The sequence below is a fragment of the Zonotrichia leucophrys genome, chromosome 14 (genome assembly GCF_028769735.1).
Source record: "Zonotrichia leucophrys gambelii isolate GWCS_2022_RI chromosome 14, RI_Zleu_2.0, whole genome shotgun sequence".
NCBI classification, from domain to species: domain Eukaryota; kingdom Metazoa; phylum Chordata; class Aves; order Passeriformes; family Passerellidae; genus Zonotrichia; species Zonotrichia leucophrys.
The window spans coordinates 533,624-547,784 of NC_088184.1; the positions used below are offsets into that span (position 1 = coordinate 533,624).

Here is a 14,161-nt window from a genome sequence, read left to right on the forward strand (position 1 = left end):
GAGACTTCAGAGTCAGTCTGACACCTGATCTCAGGGGAAGTCTTGTGAGATCTGAAATGATCAGGAACCATCATGTCACCACCTGACCACAGTGAAAGCTCTGTCAGAGGACACACATTCCAGGGTTTGTCTCGGTTTCAGGGTGCCTTTTGCTATGAGCCCTACAGGAAGGAAAAGACAAGAATAAAGGACAAAGCCAGCAGCCTCCACAGTCAAATACCTTTAATACCCAAGATTCTGCACAGTGACAAAAATACCATTGACATAGGGCATGATTCCAATATAGGGTAGAAAACCAACTCGGCAGCAGATCACCACTCATCTGAAGAAAACATCACCCCAAATAGTACACACACATTCATTCTGACTCTGAATAGTCTGAAATCCATGACAGAGAGCTGCAGAACAGCCAGGTGCCCACGCCTCAGCTGTACCAACAGCCTGACTCAGTGCCACTGGCAGGAACTGAGCTCTCACAGTGCCACAGCTGGGTCAGCTCCTGACTGTGGCATCAGTGTCCCCATGGGCACAGGAGATGATGCTCCACAGAAAATGAGGATGGATTTCCAAGGGCAAAGGTACACAATTTCAATACACACACATGAAGAGCAGTTCATGGATCTGCACGTGTCACCCCTCTGTGGCTCATCACAGATCTCTATTGGCATGGTTTAACTGTTCAAAGAACAGTGCTGACCCCCACTCCATTTTGACTTCAGATATGTCATCAGAGAGGAAAGGAGAATTTTCCCTTCCCTCGGCTGATTTGTCTCTATTAACAGGAGGTTGATTAACAAGCTGCAGCAGAAAAAGGAGTGTGGCAAAGTGCAGGAGCTGCAGGAAAGACATCTCAGGTGCAGTGAAGTCTGTCCAGCCTGGCTGCAACTGGATCCAGTTGCCATGGTCTGCAAACAGTTTGGTTGCCATTTACAGTGCAGTCAGGTTTCTGATGTCAGCAGTTTCTAATGTTTTCTGCCTTCAAGGAATATGACAAAGCAAAAAGCAGCTTTTCAGGAAAGCACAGATGCTCTCACAGAACTGTGGCAACCCTAGCTTGCAGCTCCCAGCCCAACTCTGGCACTCCTGCTGCTGCCAGCAGGATCACAAACAGGGATTACAGCCTACTTCAACAGGTGTGCAGAGCTGCAAGTAACAACTGACTAAAGCACCTCATGGCTGGAGTACTTGAGATAACTCCACTTTCTGATAAGGTGTCCATTGTAGCCATTGTCTTCAAAACCAGCCTGTGGCCTCCATCTCAAGAGTTTTGCATGAAACAAAGGGTCTGAACTTAGATATACAGTTAGTCAGCAACAACTTAACTAAACAGACAGGAAAAATGCCTCTCTGCTACTGGAAAGATAACCAAGTCAAAACGCTGCTCTTCTAAGGTGTCTCACAACCACACCAGGAATGATGGATGAGGACTTGCACATGACAAGGAATATCCATTTTTACTGAACACAAGGATTGTGTGAAGTTGCTGCAGCACTGTAGAACTGCTCTCCCTGGATTATTGCTGCTTCTTGGTCCAGGCTACTCCAGTTCAAAGCACACAGATCAGTCCCACATGGTGGCTGTGGCAGGGCAGCACTTCATCGAGCCAAACCAGTCCCGTGCCTCGTCCAATACTACTCCTTGGATTCTCACACTGATATCCTATGATGAGTTTCTGAGGAACCAGGAGTTATTTCAGATTCTAAACACTCAATTCTTGGTGCTCTGTGCACCAAGAACAGAGCAGGGAAAGAACATGTTTCTGAGGAATGTTTCTTAGATATGGCTTAAGACAAGGTTTTGACATAGTTACACCCAGCAGGGATGGGAGTGAGGAAATCCCATCACACTGCCAGATGCAGCCAAGTTTTTGCAGATAAAATTAATTTGGAGTAGAACATTACACTCCCACAAATCCTACCAACACACAGCTCCAGGGAATTTTTGACAACAAGCTGGAAATTATTACTATCGTGTTTTTTAGTTGCTTTTTGTTCCCAAGGGCACCTCCTCAGACAAGCACAAAACAGAAGATCAAACCAAACTGAAATCCCACCTACACTAAGTAGAATCTGTACTTTCTGAGTGATTTCTTTTGTCTGAGGAAGCTTGTGGGATACCTGCAAGAGCAAAGAGACATGGGTGGCTTGGAAAAATAGAAGGCAGCATCAGCCAGTGTTTGGAAAAAGCCACATATGACTGAGTTCTTCCACATCAAAACATATCAGTATAACTGAATTACCTCTTGCAGTTCAATCAAGCCTATGGTAAACCTGTGCAAAGACAACTGGGCAGAACTCACTGTGTGGGAAGGAGAAAGGGAGGCCCAATGCTGACTCTCAGACAGGGTGAGAGAATCCAATTGCAAATACAAATGGTGCAAAAGACATCTTAAACTGTTCTGCACATAGGCTAATTTTTCCAAGAGTTACTTTGACAAAACTTCAAAATGGCACCTTAAAAAGCAAATCTTATTTTTGCCAAGTTTATTCACATACTCTGCAAGAGGCAACTCTTTCCCAAGCCATGAGGTACTGTCATGGCTGGCAAGCTGGACAAGCCAGCATGACCAAAAACTCACCTCAGACCTCTGAATATGAATGTGACCTTGTCCAACCTAGCCTTTAACATTATTAAATTTTTTTCTTTTAATGAACTTCAAGCTTAAGTAGCAATAACATTAAGTAAAAATCGCACTCTACAGCAATTTTTTAGATTGAACTGTTTAGAAAATCAGCAATTTCTCTTTCCCTTCATTTTCCCTGTTGTGATAAATCTTACTAGTGAGTTACTCACTGAAGCTCTGAGCATCCTATTGTATACTGTGGACTACTCACTGATGTTTATGTATTTGTGCTTCATGTGGGAGAATGTCCACAACAGATAGTGCAATTTTTGGATAAAGACTCTGGGGAATTGTCTCCAGACACAGGGCATGCCTGCAGAGAATGCAAAACTGCTCAAGAATGAGCAAAGCCTCCTTTCATCACCCAAACCCTACCAGACTATACAGGAAGAAAACTTAGCTTTCTCAGGAGGGATCTCATCACTGGGAAGACATCTGGAGAAACAGTGTTGCCTCTAGTTCTCCTGAGGAATCCATTCACTCCCAGATTTGCCTCCTGCCTTCCTTTCTTTACTTGAGGGGACAGGATTAAGTTCCCACTATCACCAGGTCTAATTCCCCAAACACACAGAGATATCAGCACAGTCATTTTCAGATTTAAAGCTTCATTTCAGTTCCCAGGAAAGATGAGGAAATGAACATTTCTGGGCACTGCAGACACACTCTGGCTTTCAGCTGCCTGACACAGGGAGTCACTCAGAAGTCATCATACTGATATGGAATAGGAATGTAAACAAAATCGAGACTTGGACATATCACTGTCCAGCCTGGATGCCTTTCTCAGAGGCAGACTGCTCTAACATATGCAACTGGAACATGTCAAAGGTTTTGGTACAGGAAAATCAGCAATCATGGTTCTGGTGTGAATGAAGAGCTTCATCACTTAATGGTACTGATTTGTCTATACAACATCTGCTCATAGGAGGGCAGCAATTTTATGAACTACTCTTCTATGTCAGATCTGAGGTCACCAGTGCTCCCTGTGAGGAGACATTTGATATTCCTGGCTCAGGCCAGCTACTGGTGCCAGTGGCTCAGAGCTCTGCAGCACAGCTCAGCCAGGGCTGTGCCTCTGAGGAACTGTGGACTCAAACCCACCCCATGATTAGGGCCTGTATCCATCTAGCAGGGCTCTGAATTCATCACATTTTCATTTTCACCAACAGTCCCTGAATGCAGATCTCTAGAGGTAAAGGGACAAACACTTAACCAGATACATTACTTCACCTTGATCTGTCTTAAATAAAGTAAGAGTAAACAATTAGGCCTGCATCCAAGTGCACCACTTAGGAATGACTCACAGCAGTGAGCCCAGCAGAAAGGATGTTCTACCTTAGCTCCTGTATCGGAATGTACCTTGGACAACTGAAAAACTAGCTGATTAATGACAGTCACATCAACCATTCATGGTGTCCCTGAAGCCCCACACTTCCAGGATGGAGATCTGGAAGCTTTCAGAACACAGTGGCTGGTTATTGAAAGTGTTGCAGTGGCTGGTTCTCCCGTGGTTCAGATCTGCATCGAGGTACAGAGCCTGGCCATCACCACCTCCTGGCAAGAGACAAAGACAGGGTAAGGATATCTCTGCATTTCTTGGCATGGGAAACAGCTGTACAAATACTTTAGTGCTTTTCCCATGGGGAATAACTGGAAGCCCTCAGTAATGTCTGCTTGCTGTCTTCAGATGTAACAGTATAGGATCAGATGTATAGGCTTTTAATGATAATACCAGAACTGAATGATTTCTTTCAATGGTGATAAAGAAAAGTAATGCAACCCAGCAAGAAGAAAAACTACCTGCATTTGAGATTTGTATTTCAGTGCTGGAGGATATCAGAAGCTACAACTTCAAATTTTTCTCCATTAAAGGAAAACCAAATAATTCTGTTAGTAGTCAAAAATCAAAGATGGGAGAAGAACAAGATCAGTAAGTAACAGCACTGGCTTGGTCTTCAAAATAATTATAAACCATGTATGTGTTAAAAGCATTTTGGTTATCTGTGGATCTATGTCAAGGTTCACAGAGCTTTCAGTCAGAAAACGCAGAGAAGTGAAATAAGGTTAGACAGAAATATGTTAGGAGAACAAAAAGGAAGATTCCCTATTGCTTATTGGGCAACCATCAAAGAACAGTTACTAAAGCCATCTGAAGAATCAAAAGGGTGGGAATTCTGGTCCACAGCTGGAGCTGTGTACAACACTCACTTCCATGTATCTGCTACCCAGGCCTGTATAGTGTAGTGTAGTATACAGTAAATATAAGTGACTCCCTTACCTAAAGCTGGTAGAAAGAGCTGGTGGGACACATCACACTCGACACCTCCCTGAAAGGAGGGTGGAACCTGATGGGGGTCGGGCTCTGCTCCCCAAGGACCAAGTGACAGGACAAGAGGAAAATGCCTCAACCACCAGGGAAGATTTAGGTAGGATATTGGGAAAATTTCTGCACTGAAAGGGTGGTCAGGCACTTAAACAGGCTACCCAGGGCAGTGGTGGAGTCACCATCCCTGGAAATGTTCAAAAACCATGCAGATGTGGCACTTGGGGATATGGGTTAGTGGTGGCCTTGGCAGTGCTGGGAAAATGGCTGGACTTGATGGTCTTAGAGGGCTTTTCCAACCTAAACAATTCCATGATCGTATGATTAGAGCACATGCTGCCAAGTGGGAAACCAGCCAACACTTGACATTACAGAGGAAATTATAGGCCAGTTGCTCTCCTAACAAGTGTCAAGTAAAGACTTTTGGGAAAATGACAACTATGATTTTAGATCTGTTCCTTGTAAATCCCATTTAAGTGACAACCTTACTAAGCAGATTTTTGCCAAAGTCAGCAGCACCACAGATCCAATAAAGTTCCTGGAGAATTAACATGTTTTATAGCTTACTCTGCGTTACAAAAACCTTGATGAAAAAGTAAGGTCCTTTTTGAGAACTACTCATTGTGAATTAGGCAGTATGAAGTAATGGCTATACTTAAAGCCATGAGTTACTCTCTTCTCTAAAATGCTTGGATGCAGTTTTTACCACAGAAAATTTGGGTTGAGAAATGATGTCAGGTTTTGGGCAATTTTATCTCTACCTGTGGTGATACTGAAATAAAGGGGTCTGGTACCATGTTTCCATGGTGCATGTTTACCATCTATCTAAGGTGGACAGGAAGAGATGGGGTAGGATCTGTGCTCGAATTCTCACATGGACTCACCTACAATGATGCACTCACTGCTGCCAGCCATGAACATGGAGGCTGTTTTGGAAGGCAAGTTGAAGTGCCTGGCTGCTAAGAAGGGAGAAAGGCGATCTGAAGGATCTGAGGGAATGCTGCTGGAGGAAAGGGTGGTAGAAGCTGGCTGGGCATGGTTTTCTGTCTCTGATCCAGTCGAGGCCAATTCTGGGTGTTTTATGATCACCCACTCGTAGCGTTCCACTTCTGGCTGCAGCTGCAGAGAGGCAGAAAAGGGCAGAGCTGACATTAGTGCACGCACACTACACAGAGTTCTGCTCAGAAAAGAACATTCCAGCACCTCAGCCTCCACCTGCAAAGTCAGCAGTAAAGCTTGGCTCAATCTTTTTTCCTTTGCTTTTTAGGTGGTTGAAGAAATGATGCAATAACTCCTGAGTTACCTTACTACATCTCTCTTCTCTAGATCATCTTTCTCTACGACTGCATAAAAGGAGAGTGGAGTCCGTTGGGGTAAGGCTCTGCTCCCAGTTAACAAGAGACAGACAGGAGGAAATGGCTGCAAGTTGTGCCTAGGAAGGTTTAGATTGAATATTGCGAAAATTTCTGCACTGAAATGGTTGTCAGGCACTGGCACAGGCTGCCCAGGGAAGGGGTAGAATGACTATCTGTGTCAGTTTTGCACACCCTGGTTCTTGATAGTGGGGAGGTCACAGAGGTGGCTTCTGTGAGAAGCTGCTGGAAGTTTCCACCATGCCCAGCAGAGCCAATCCCTGATGTCTCTGAAGATGGACATGCTGCTGGCCAAGGCTGGGCCAGTTAGAAATGGAGGTAATGACTCTGTGATAACCAAGGAGGGGAAAGGAGGTGCTCCAGGTGCTGGAGCTGAGATTCTTCTGCAGGCCGTGGTGAAGCAGATTGTTCCCCCTGCAGCTTGTGGGGTCCATGGGGATGCAGAGATCCACCCACAGCCTGTGGGGGTCTGTGGGGATGCAGATCCACCCACAGCCCGTGGGGTCCGTGGGGATGCAGAGATCCACCCACAGCCTGTGGGGGTCCGTGGGGATGCAGAGATCCACCCACAGCCTGTGGGGTCCATGGGGATGCAGATCCACCCACAGCCTGTGGGGTCCATGGGGATGCAGAGATCCACCCACAGCCTGTGGGGGTCCATGGGGATGCAGATCCACCCACAGCCCGTGGGGTCCATGGGGATGCAGATCCACCCACAGCCTGTGGGGGTCCGTGGGGATGCAGAGATCCACCCACAGCCGTGGGGGTCGTGGGGATGCAGATCCACCACAGCCTGTGGGGTCCGTGGGGATGCAGATCCACCCACAGCCGTGGGGTCATGGGGATGCAGAGATCCACCCACAGCCGTGGGGGTCTGTGGGATGCAGATCCACCCGCAGCCCGTGGGGTCCGTGGGGATGCAGATCCACCCACAGCCTGTGGGGTCCATGGGGATGCAGATCCACCCACAGCCTGTGGGGATCTGTGGGGATGCAGATCCACCCACAGCCTGTGGGGTCCATGGGGATGCAGATCCACCCACAGCCTGTGTGGGAGGTGCCCAGGCCAGAGCAGGTGGGTACTGGTGCAGGCTGTGAGCCCCTTGCAGACCTGGTGGAGAGAGGGGGCCCTTCCTTCCAGGCTGGAGCAGCCTGTCCTTGGAGGAGTGCACCCCATGGAAGAGTGACCCACGCTGCAGCAGTTTGGGGAGCACTGTGTGTCTGTGGGAGGGCTGATGTTGCAGCAGGTCACAGGGAGCTGCTGCTTGGAACCACAGAGATTGGAACCACACTGCAGAAGTTCATGGAGAACTGACTCATGTGGGAGGGACCCCACAGCATTGCAGGGGAAGGACCCCTCTCCCTGAGCAGTGGAAGAAAACCTGGGGTGATGAACTGACCAAACCCTCCAGGCCCTGTCTTGTTGCACTGTTGGTGGGAAGGAGGGAGGGGTTGGGGGGAAAAAGGTGTTTTTAAGGGCTTAATTTACTTCTAATTTCCCTGCTCTGATCTTGTTAATAATAAATTCACTCTATATCTCTAAGTTGAGCTTGTTTTGCCTTTCAAGTGTTTTTTCCCAGTCCTTAACTCATGGACCCTTTGTTAAATTTTCTCTCCTCTGCCCAGCTGTAGCAGGAGAGGGTGAGTGAGCAGATTTCATGGGTGCCTGGCATTTGGTCAGTATCAAACCACAACACCATCCTTAGAAGTGTTCAAAAATGTGTGGATGTGGCACTTGGGGACATAGTTTACTAATGAACATGACAGTATTTCTGGGTTGGTGATTGTACTTCATGATCCTAAAGGTCTTTTTCAACCTTGAGGATTCTATGATCTTTTTAGAAAATGTTCTGTGCAAGGGGAGAAAAAGAGTCACAACAAAAAAGTAAAATTTTTCCTCCACATAATCCAGCCTCTTGAAGTGGAAGAGAGGTGATAGCTAACCAGTACAGTTGTTCTGTCTTGGTACTGGGCAGCAACAACAAAATTTTACTCACCCTAAACACAAAGCACTCCCCCGTTCCAAAGAAACTCAGCTTGTTCCCTCCTCGCCGGCGCTCGCTCCAGTCAGTGGACAGGTAAGCCCCACAGACCTGGCACAGACAGCACAGTCAGGCTTCCCATTGAAGCAAAAAGTGTGTTAAACCCACTGATACTGACACTTCAAAGAGCAAAACTGCAGGTTTTACTTCAGCTTGAGTTTCAGAGTTTCTACACCAGTGGATTAAAGCAGCACAAGCACTTATATCTAAAGACAGATTTAAGCTGCTTTGAATCTGTTGGTTACCTCTAAATCCCAAGAGTGTCATAGATTATTTCATACCTCCGATGCCTTAAAAGAGAAATTTTCTAAACACAATTTTCTAACACAACCTCAGGTACCAAAATATAGATCACTCCAGGCCTGTACTGCCTGACTTCTATTCATTCACTCTGGCAATCACAGCAGCAGAGCTGTCCCAAGTTACAGTATGAGCAGCTCTGCCTGAACACTTTTTAGTCAAACAGTGGCCTTGGTGGCTTTCTTACATTTCAAAGTACAGGTTAAAGCCAGCTCAGCTAAGCAAATGCTGAACTAGCTCAGATGTTTAGAGCATCCACTCAAACCACATGGGGGCCTCTAGTCTCCAATAAAGAGAAGCACCCTTTGAGGGCTGAGCTGGTCTCTGCCGTCTTGTGTTTGCACTAGAAGTTTTTGCTACCAGCAACACACATCACTGCCATGTGCACACAGAGGAAACAATGAAGCTCCAAAAGTGGGATGAAGGCATCTGTGCTTACCCCCCCCACCCCCCCAGAAATCTGAAAAACAATTATGATTATACAGAATTGTTCTACGGTACATTTGCTGTTTGGCCTCCACAAGCATTACAAGCAGAGCTCCTAGGACAAAATTACTGAAGATCAGATTTCTTTCATACAGATAAATCTGTATTTAGATTTAAATGTAAATTCAGATTTAGAATTAAATCTAAATGATCCAGAAGTCCATTTGATGTGATGTGCCTGATGGGTATGAGAGGCAGAAAATCAGAAGGCAAATTTCCCTCATTCTAAAAGTTAACCATAGACATACGAATAAAGGATGAACAACCCTTTGCAAAACCCCTCCAAATCCATAAGCATGAAAAAAAAAATCCAAATTTTTCTTCTAGTCTTTGTTTGTTTGTTTTGGCTAATATATTGTTTTTTGAGGGGTAAGAAACAAACCATCCTATAAAAAACAGAATCCCTTACAAAGCCAGACTTTTGACAGGTTCCAAAACAAGAAGCAAAAGAATTGTTCCCTCCTCTACCCTTCAGACACCAGGGGCATTCCATAAGCCACTGGCATCTCAACACAGGCCTGAATGGATATAAACCACATGCAGAACTATGAAATGGCCTGGAGGGTGAGCATTATGTAGATGTAAATAAGAGTAGAAATGGGCCTGTTCATGGACAGCCATCCTGCAGAGATACAGTAACTGCAGGTGAAGAGAAGGCAGAGGGGCTTAACACCTTCTTTGCCTCAGTCTTTAGTGGGGAGATGGCTTGTCCCCAGCTGTCCTCCTGGGTTGGTAGATGGTGTCAGGGAGCAGAATGGGCCCCCTGTTATCCAGGAGGAGGCAGTCAGAGAACTGCTGAGCTGCTTGGATGTTCATAAATCCCTGGGAGCAGATGGGATCCACCCCAGGGTGATGAGGGAGCTGGCAGATGAGCTTGCTAAGCTGCTCTCCATTATTTACCAACAGTCCTGGCTCACTGGTGAGGTTCCAGATGACTGGAAGCTGCCCAGTGTGATGCCCATTCACAACAAGGGTGGGAAGGAGGATTCTGGTAACTAGTACCTCAGTACCAGTAAGGTAATGGAACAGTTTATACTAAGTGTCATCACACAGCACTTACAGGATGGCCAGGCTAGCAGAGCCAGCCAGCAGGGGTTAAGGAGGGGTAGGGTGTGTCTGACCAACCTCACCTCTTTTTACGGCCAGGTGATCTGCCTGGTGGATGCAGGAAAGGCTGTGAGTGTTGTACACCTGGACTCCAGCAAGGCCTTTGACTCTGTGTCCCACAGCACACTCCTGGAGAAGCTGCAGCCCAGGGCTGGGACAGGAGCACTCTGTGCTGGGCTCAGACCTGGCTGCATGGCAGGCCCAGAGCGGTGGTGAACGCTGCTGCATCCTGCTGGCAGCCAGGCACCAGGGGTGTCCCTCAGGGCTCTGTGCTGGGGCCAGCCCTGTTCAGTATCTTTATTGATGACATGGATGAGGGGATTGAGATTTTAATTGGTAAATCTGCAGACAACACTAAGCTGGGAGCTGCGTCCATCTGTCAGAAGGTAGGAGGGCTCTGCAGGGAGACCTGGAACAGAGCCCACAGGGTTTGGCAGAGTCCAGTAGGATGAAGTTTAATCAGCCCAAGTGCCCAGTCCTGCATTTTGGCCACAACAATCCCCTGCAATGTTTCAGTCTGGGGACAGAGTGGCTGGACAGTGCCCAGTGGAAAGGGACCTGGGGGTCCTGGTTGGCAGCAGCCTGAACGTGAGCCAGCAGTGAGCCCTGGGGCCAAGAAGGCCAAGGGCATCCTGGCCTGGATCAGGAATGGATCATCCTGTACCAACAGCCTGTGGCAGGAATGCTGTGGCCAGCAGGAGCAGGGAGCTCATCCTTCCCCTGTACTCAGCACTGGGGAGGCCACAGCTCGAGTGCTGTGTCCAGCTCTGGGCCCTCAGTTTGGGAAGGACATTGAGACTCTTGGGCACCTCCAGAGGGGGCAATGAGGCTGGAGAGGGGCTGGGAACACTGAAGCCTCTGAGGAACCACTGAGGGAGCTGGGGGTGCTCAGCCTGGAGAAAAGGAGACTCAGGGCTGACCTTATCACTCTCTACAGCTTCCTGAAAGGTGCCTGTGCTCAGCTGGGGTTGGTCTCTTTCTCCAGGCAGCACTGACACAACCAGAGCACACAGCCTCAAGCTGCACCAAGGGAAATACAGGTTGGATATTAGGAAAAAGTTTTTTATGGAAAGAGTGATAAAGTTCTGGAATGTTCTGCCCAGGGAGGTGGTGGAGTCACCATCCCTGGATGTGTTTAAAAAAAGCCTGGATGTGGCACTGGGTGCCAGGGTTTGGTTGAGGTGTTGGGGCTGGGTTGGACTCGATGATCTTTGAGGTCTTTTCCAACCCAGTGATTCTGTGTGATTCTGTATGGACAGGAATAAAGCCCACAGTAATAAGCAGGAATAAAGGCTGCAGTAACAGCTTAATGTTATATAAAGAATATTTAAAAGTCATGTACAGTGGCACAGACAACAACACCATTACAGGAAGTTCGTGTGTGCCCTCCTGAGAAGGTTCTGGGAAGACTTCTTGGTTAGTTATTAATTTTTTAAACAAGCATGTTGCTGTTTTCACATTATGCTGTCCAATATTGGCACACACAGGAGCAGAAAAAAGGGACATGTGCACTCCTCCTCAGGTTCTCAGAGCTTTCTTGGCTTATTTTTTTCCCAGTCAAGAATGAGATGAACTAAGGCTTTTGTTTTCACATCATGCAGTCTAACATTATTCATACCATTTAAATTCTGCTACTTTCTTCCCTCGTATCCTTGAGAAAATGAAAATGTCTTCTATGAATCATAACTTTAACACAATTCCCACTCAGTCCCTCTGGTTCTGCATTTCAGTCTGTCCAAGAGCAAAATGAGCTACTTTTGTCCATCACCCCACACTACTTGCAAGAGGAAAAGCAGTTATCCAAGACCTGGTTTGCAAGGTCTGCCCAAGAACACATAGTCCTATAACCAACAAATAGAATAATTTAAAGCATGGATTCTTAAAAAAACCAAGCCAAAGCTTGCTTATTCATTTTATTATAAACAGCTGTGTGTTGCAGCACAGCATTACATGCTGCCCAAACACCAATTGAATCACTTGTCTTACGCCTCACTCACCTCTTTCGCTGTTGTCTTGATGAGGAGCAGGGTTGGTTCGTGTCCCTCGCTGTGGGAATAGAACCTGAAGTGCAGAGCACAACAAAGTGAGCACTCACTCCGCTGCCACCAACCGCAGCTCCTTTCCTCCTCAACGTCAGGCACCGCCTCCTTCTCCAACTGGTGCCATTGCAAAAAACCACCTGAAGACTGAGAATATTCCTGCAAATACTTTCTACAGTCCATGTAAATAATACAGCTGAGTGTAAGTGAATACTATCAAGCAGTTGCTCTCTACTCAGTCCCCTGTACAGTTTATGTCTCTGAAGAATAACTAGAAGCTTACCTAGATGAACTGCAGCCTTTTACAGCATTTTGAATTGAAACAACCTAAAAGATTGTAAAAGCCTAGGACTGATGACCATGTTTGAAGGGCTTTAGGTCCTGAAGGAAATTAATTGAGATGCATTCTCTTTGCTTGCTTTTGCTCTTCCTCATAGGCATATAAGGCTGGGAGAGCAGGTCACTCCCTGCCTCAGTACCTGCGGATGTCAAAGTCATTATTAGGGGCTGTAGGGTTATAGTGCTCCATACCAGGTGCAAGGACAACTCACATCTAGTTTATCTCACTTAAAAAAAAACCCCAATCATTCATAGGTAATTTCTAGTTTCCAGTTCTCTTCTTCCTTGGATCAGTATGAATGTGGTTATCTATCAAAAGTGCCTGCAGAGCAGCCACTGACTTAAACCATTCAAACCCTTAAGGAACCAGACTCAGACCTGCAGAATCTGTGAACTGATCCAAGTTTGACTTTTCCAATTGAACAGTTTAAAATATTATGGCATAGGAAATATCCCAGTCAAATGCTGTAGGCAACAGGAATTTGTCACATTTATATTCCATCCTTAATGATATTCTTCAGATCAAATCCTGACTAAGCATGGGCTTTTTGTCAACCCAGCAATACTTCATCAGTTGCTCCTTTCTGCCCTACAGTAGAGAAGAGAGGAAGGTTTTCCTTACCTGCTCAGACTGCAGCCATGTTCTAAGGTGGTGAAAAGCAGGAGGGGCTGGCAGAGAGCAAACCGCTCTGGGATCCAGGACCAGATATCCCGCATCTCCTTCACACTGACAATTTCTGATTTGAAGTTCTCAGCATGAACTGCCAAGTGCACATTCTGCCTGAGAAATACAACACAAAACACCGAGAAGCAATAATTTAACAAGTTTCAGATTACTGAACTGAAACATGAGAAGACAGCTGAATGCTAACACACTCCAGCATATAAATTATTGGTCAAAGCTCCAGTCCACGGAGTTAGGTGGTCGTGACCTGGTGAAGGTAATAAACTTACTGCAATTTAACACAATCCTCAGAGGCAGAGATCTGGCTTGACTGTATTTTCTATTCCTCTGTATGGCAGCTGTGGCCTGCACCTTTACACACAGAGGACACAACTCTGAGCCACTAAAAATTACCATGGCCTTATATTTGTTGTTTTTAATTCTCTCTGGCACTTGTGTTTAAGCACAGAGAACAGAATACCCAAACAAACAGACAGGATCTGAGAGGAAGAGGTAGCATTTTTTCTGCCTCTGAAGTCCTGCCCATATCGTGTGACTAGAGAATTCCTAAACCCTTCAGAAACTTTAGAGGAATCAGTATTACCAGGGTAAGCAATTTTAATCCAAGGCAAATATTTGAAGCTTTTGAGAAGTTCCACTTCTTGGAAACATGTAATTACCAATGACTTCCACTTCATTATGAAACAAACATGTTCCTGGGATCATGGTTACAGATGGAGCCACTGGGAAGGAAATCCCTGTACCCCCCCAGAAGGGTCTGATACAGTTAGGATTGATTCATGGCTTTTAAACAGGTGAAAGATAACAATCATCACCATCTTAACCAGTCTTCATTTCTCAAATTAAAC

The 14,161-nt window shown here is 46.2% G+C and overlaps 1 protein-coding gene across 4 annotated transcripts in view; it reads right to left on the reverse strand.

Annotated features, from left to right (window-relative positions):
* Positions 1–207: 207 nt before the first annotated feature.
* The window catches only part of TBC1D24 (TBC1 domain family member 24), a 40,407-nt gene continuing 26,453 nt past the window's right edge, over positions 208–14,161 (reverse strand). For all 4 annotated transcript variants that reach the window (XM_064725605.1, XM_064725601.1, XM_064725603.1 and 1 more), the window contains 5 exons: positions 13,251–13,409; positions 12,248–12,311; positions 8,313–8,408; positions 5,828–6,062; positions 208–4,174 (listed from right to left, as the gene is read on the reverse strand). In XM_064725605.1, the coding sequence (XP_064581675.1) occupies positions 4,020–4,174; positions 5,828–6,062; positions 8,313–8,408; positions 12,248–12,311; positions 13,251–13,409 (709 nt within the window). In that variant the 3' untranslated portion in view covers positions 208–4,019. The remainder of the gene's footprint in view (positions 4,175–5,827; positions 6,063–8,312; positions 8,409–12,247; positions 12,312–13,250; positions 13,410–14,161) is intronic.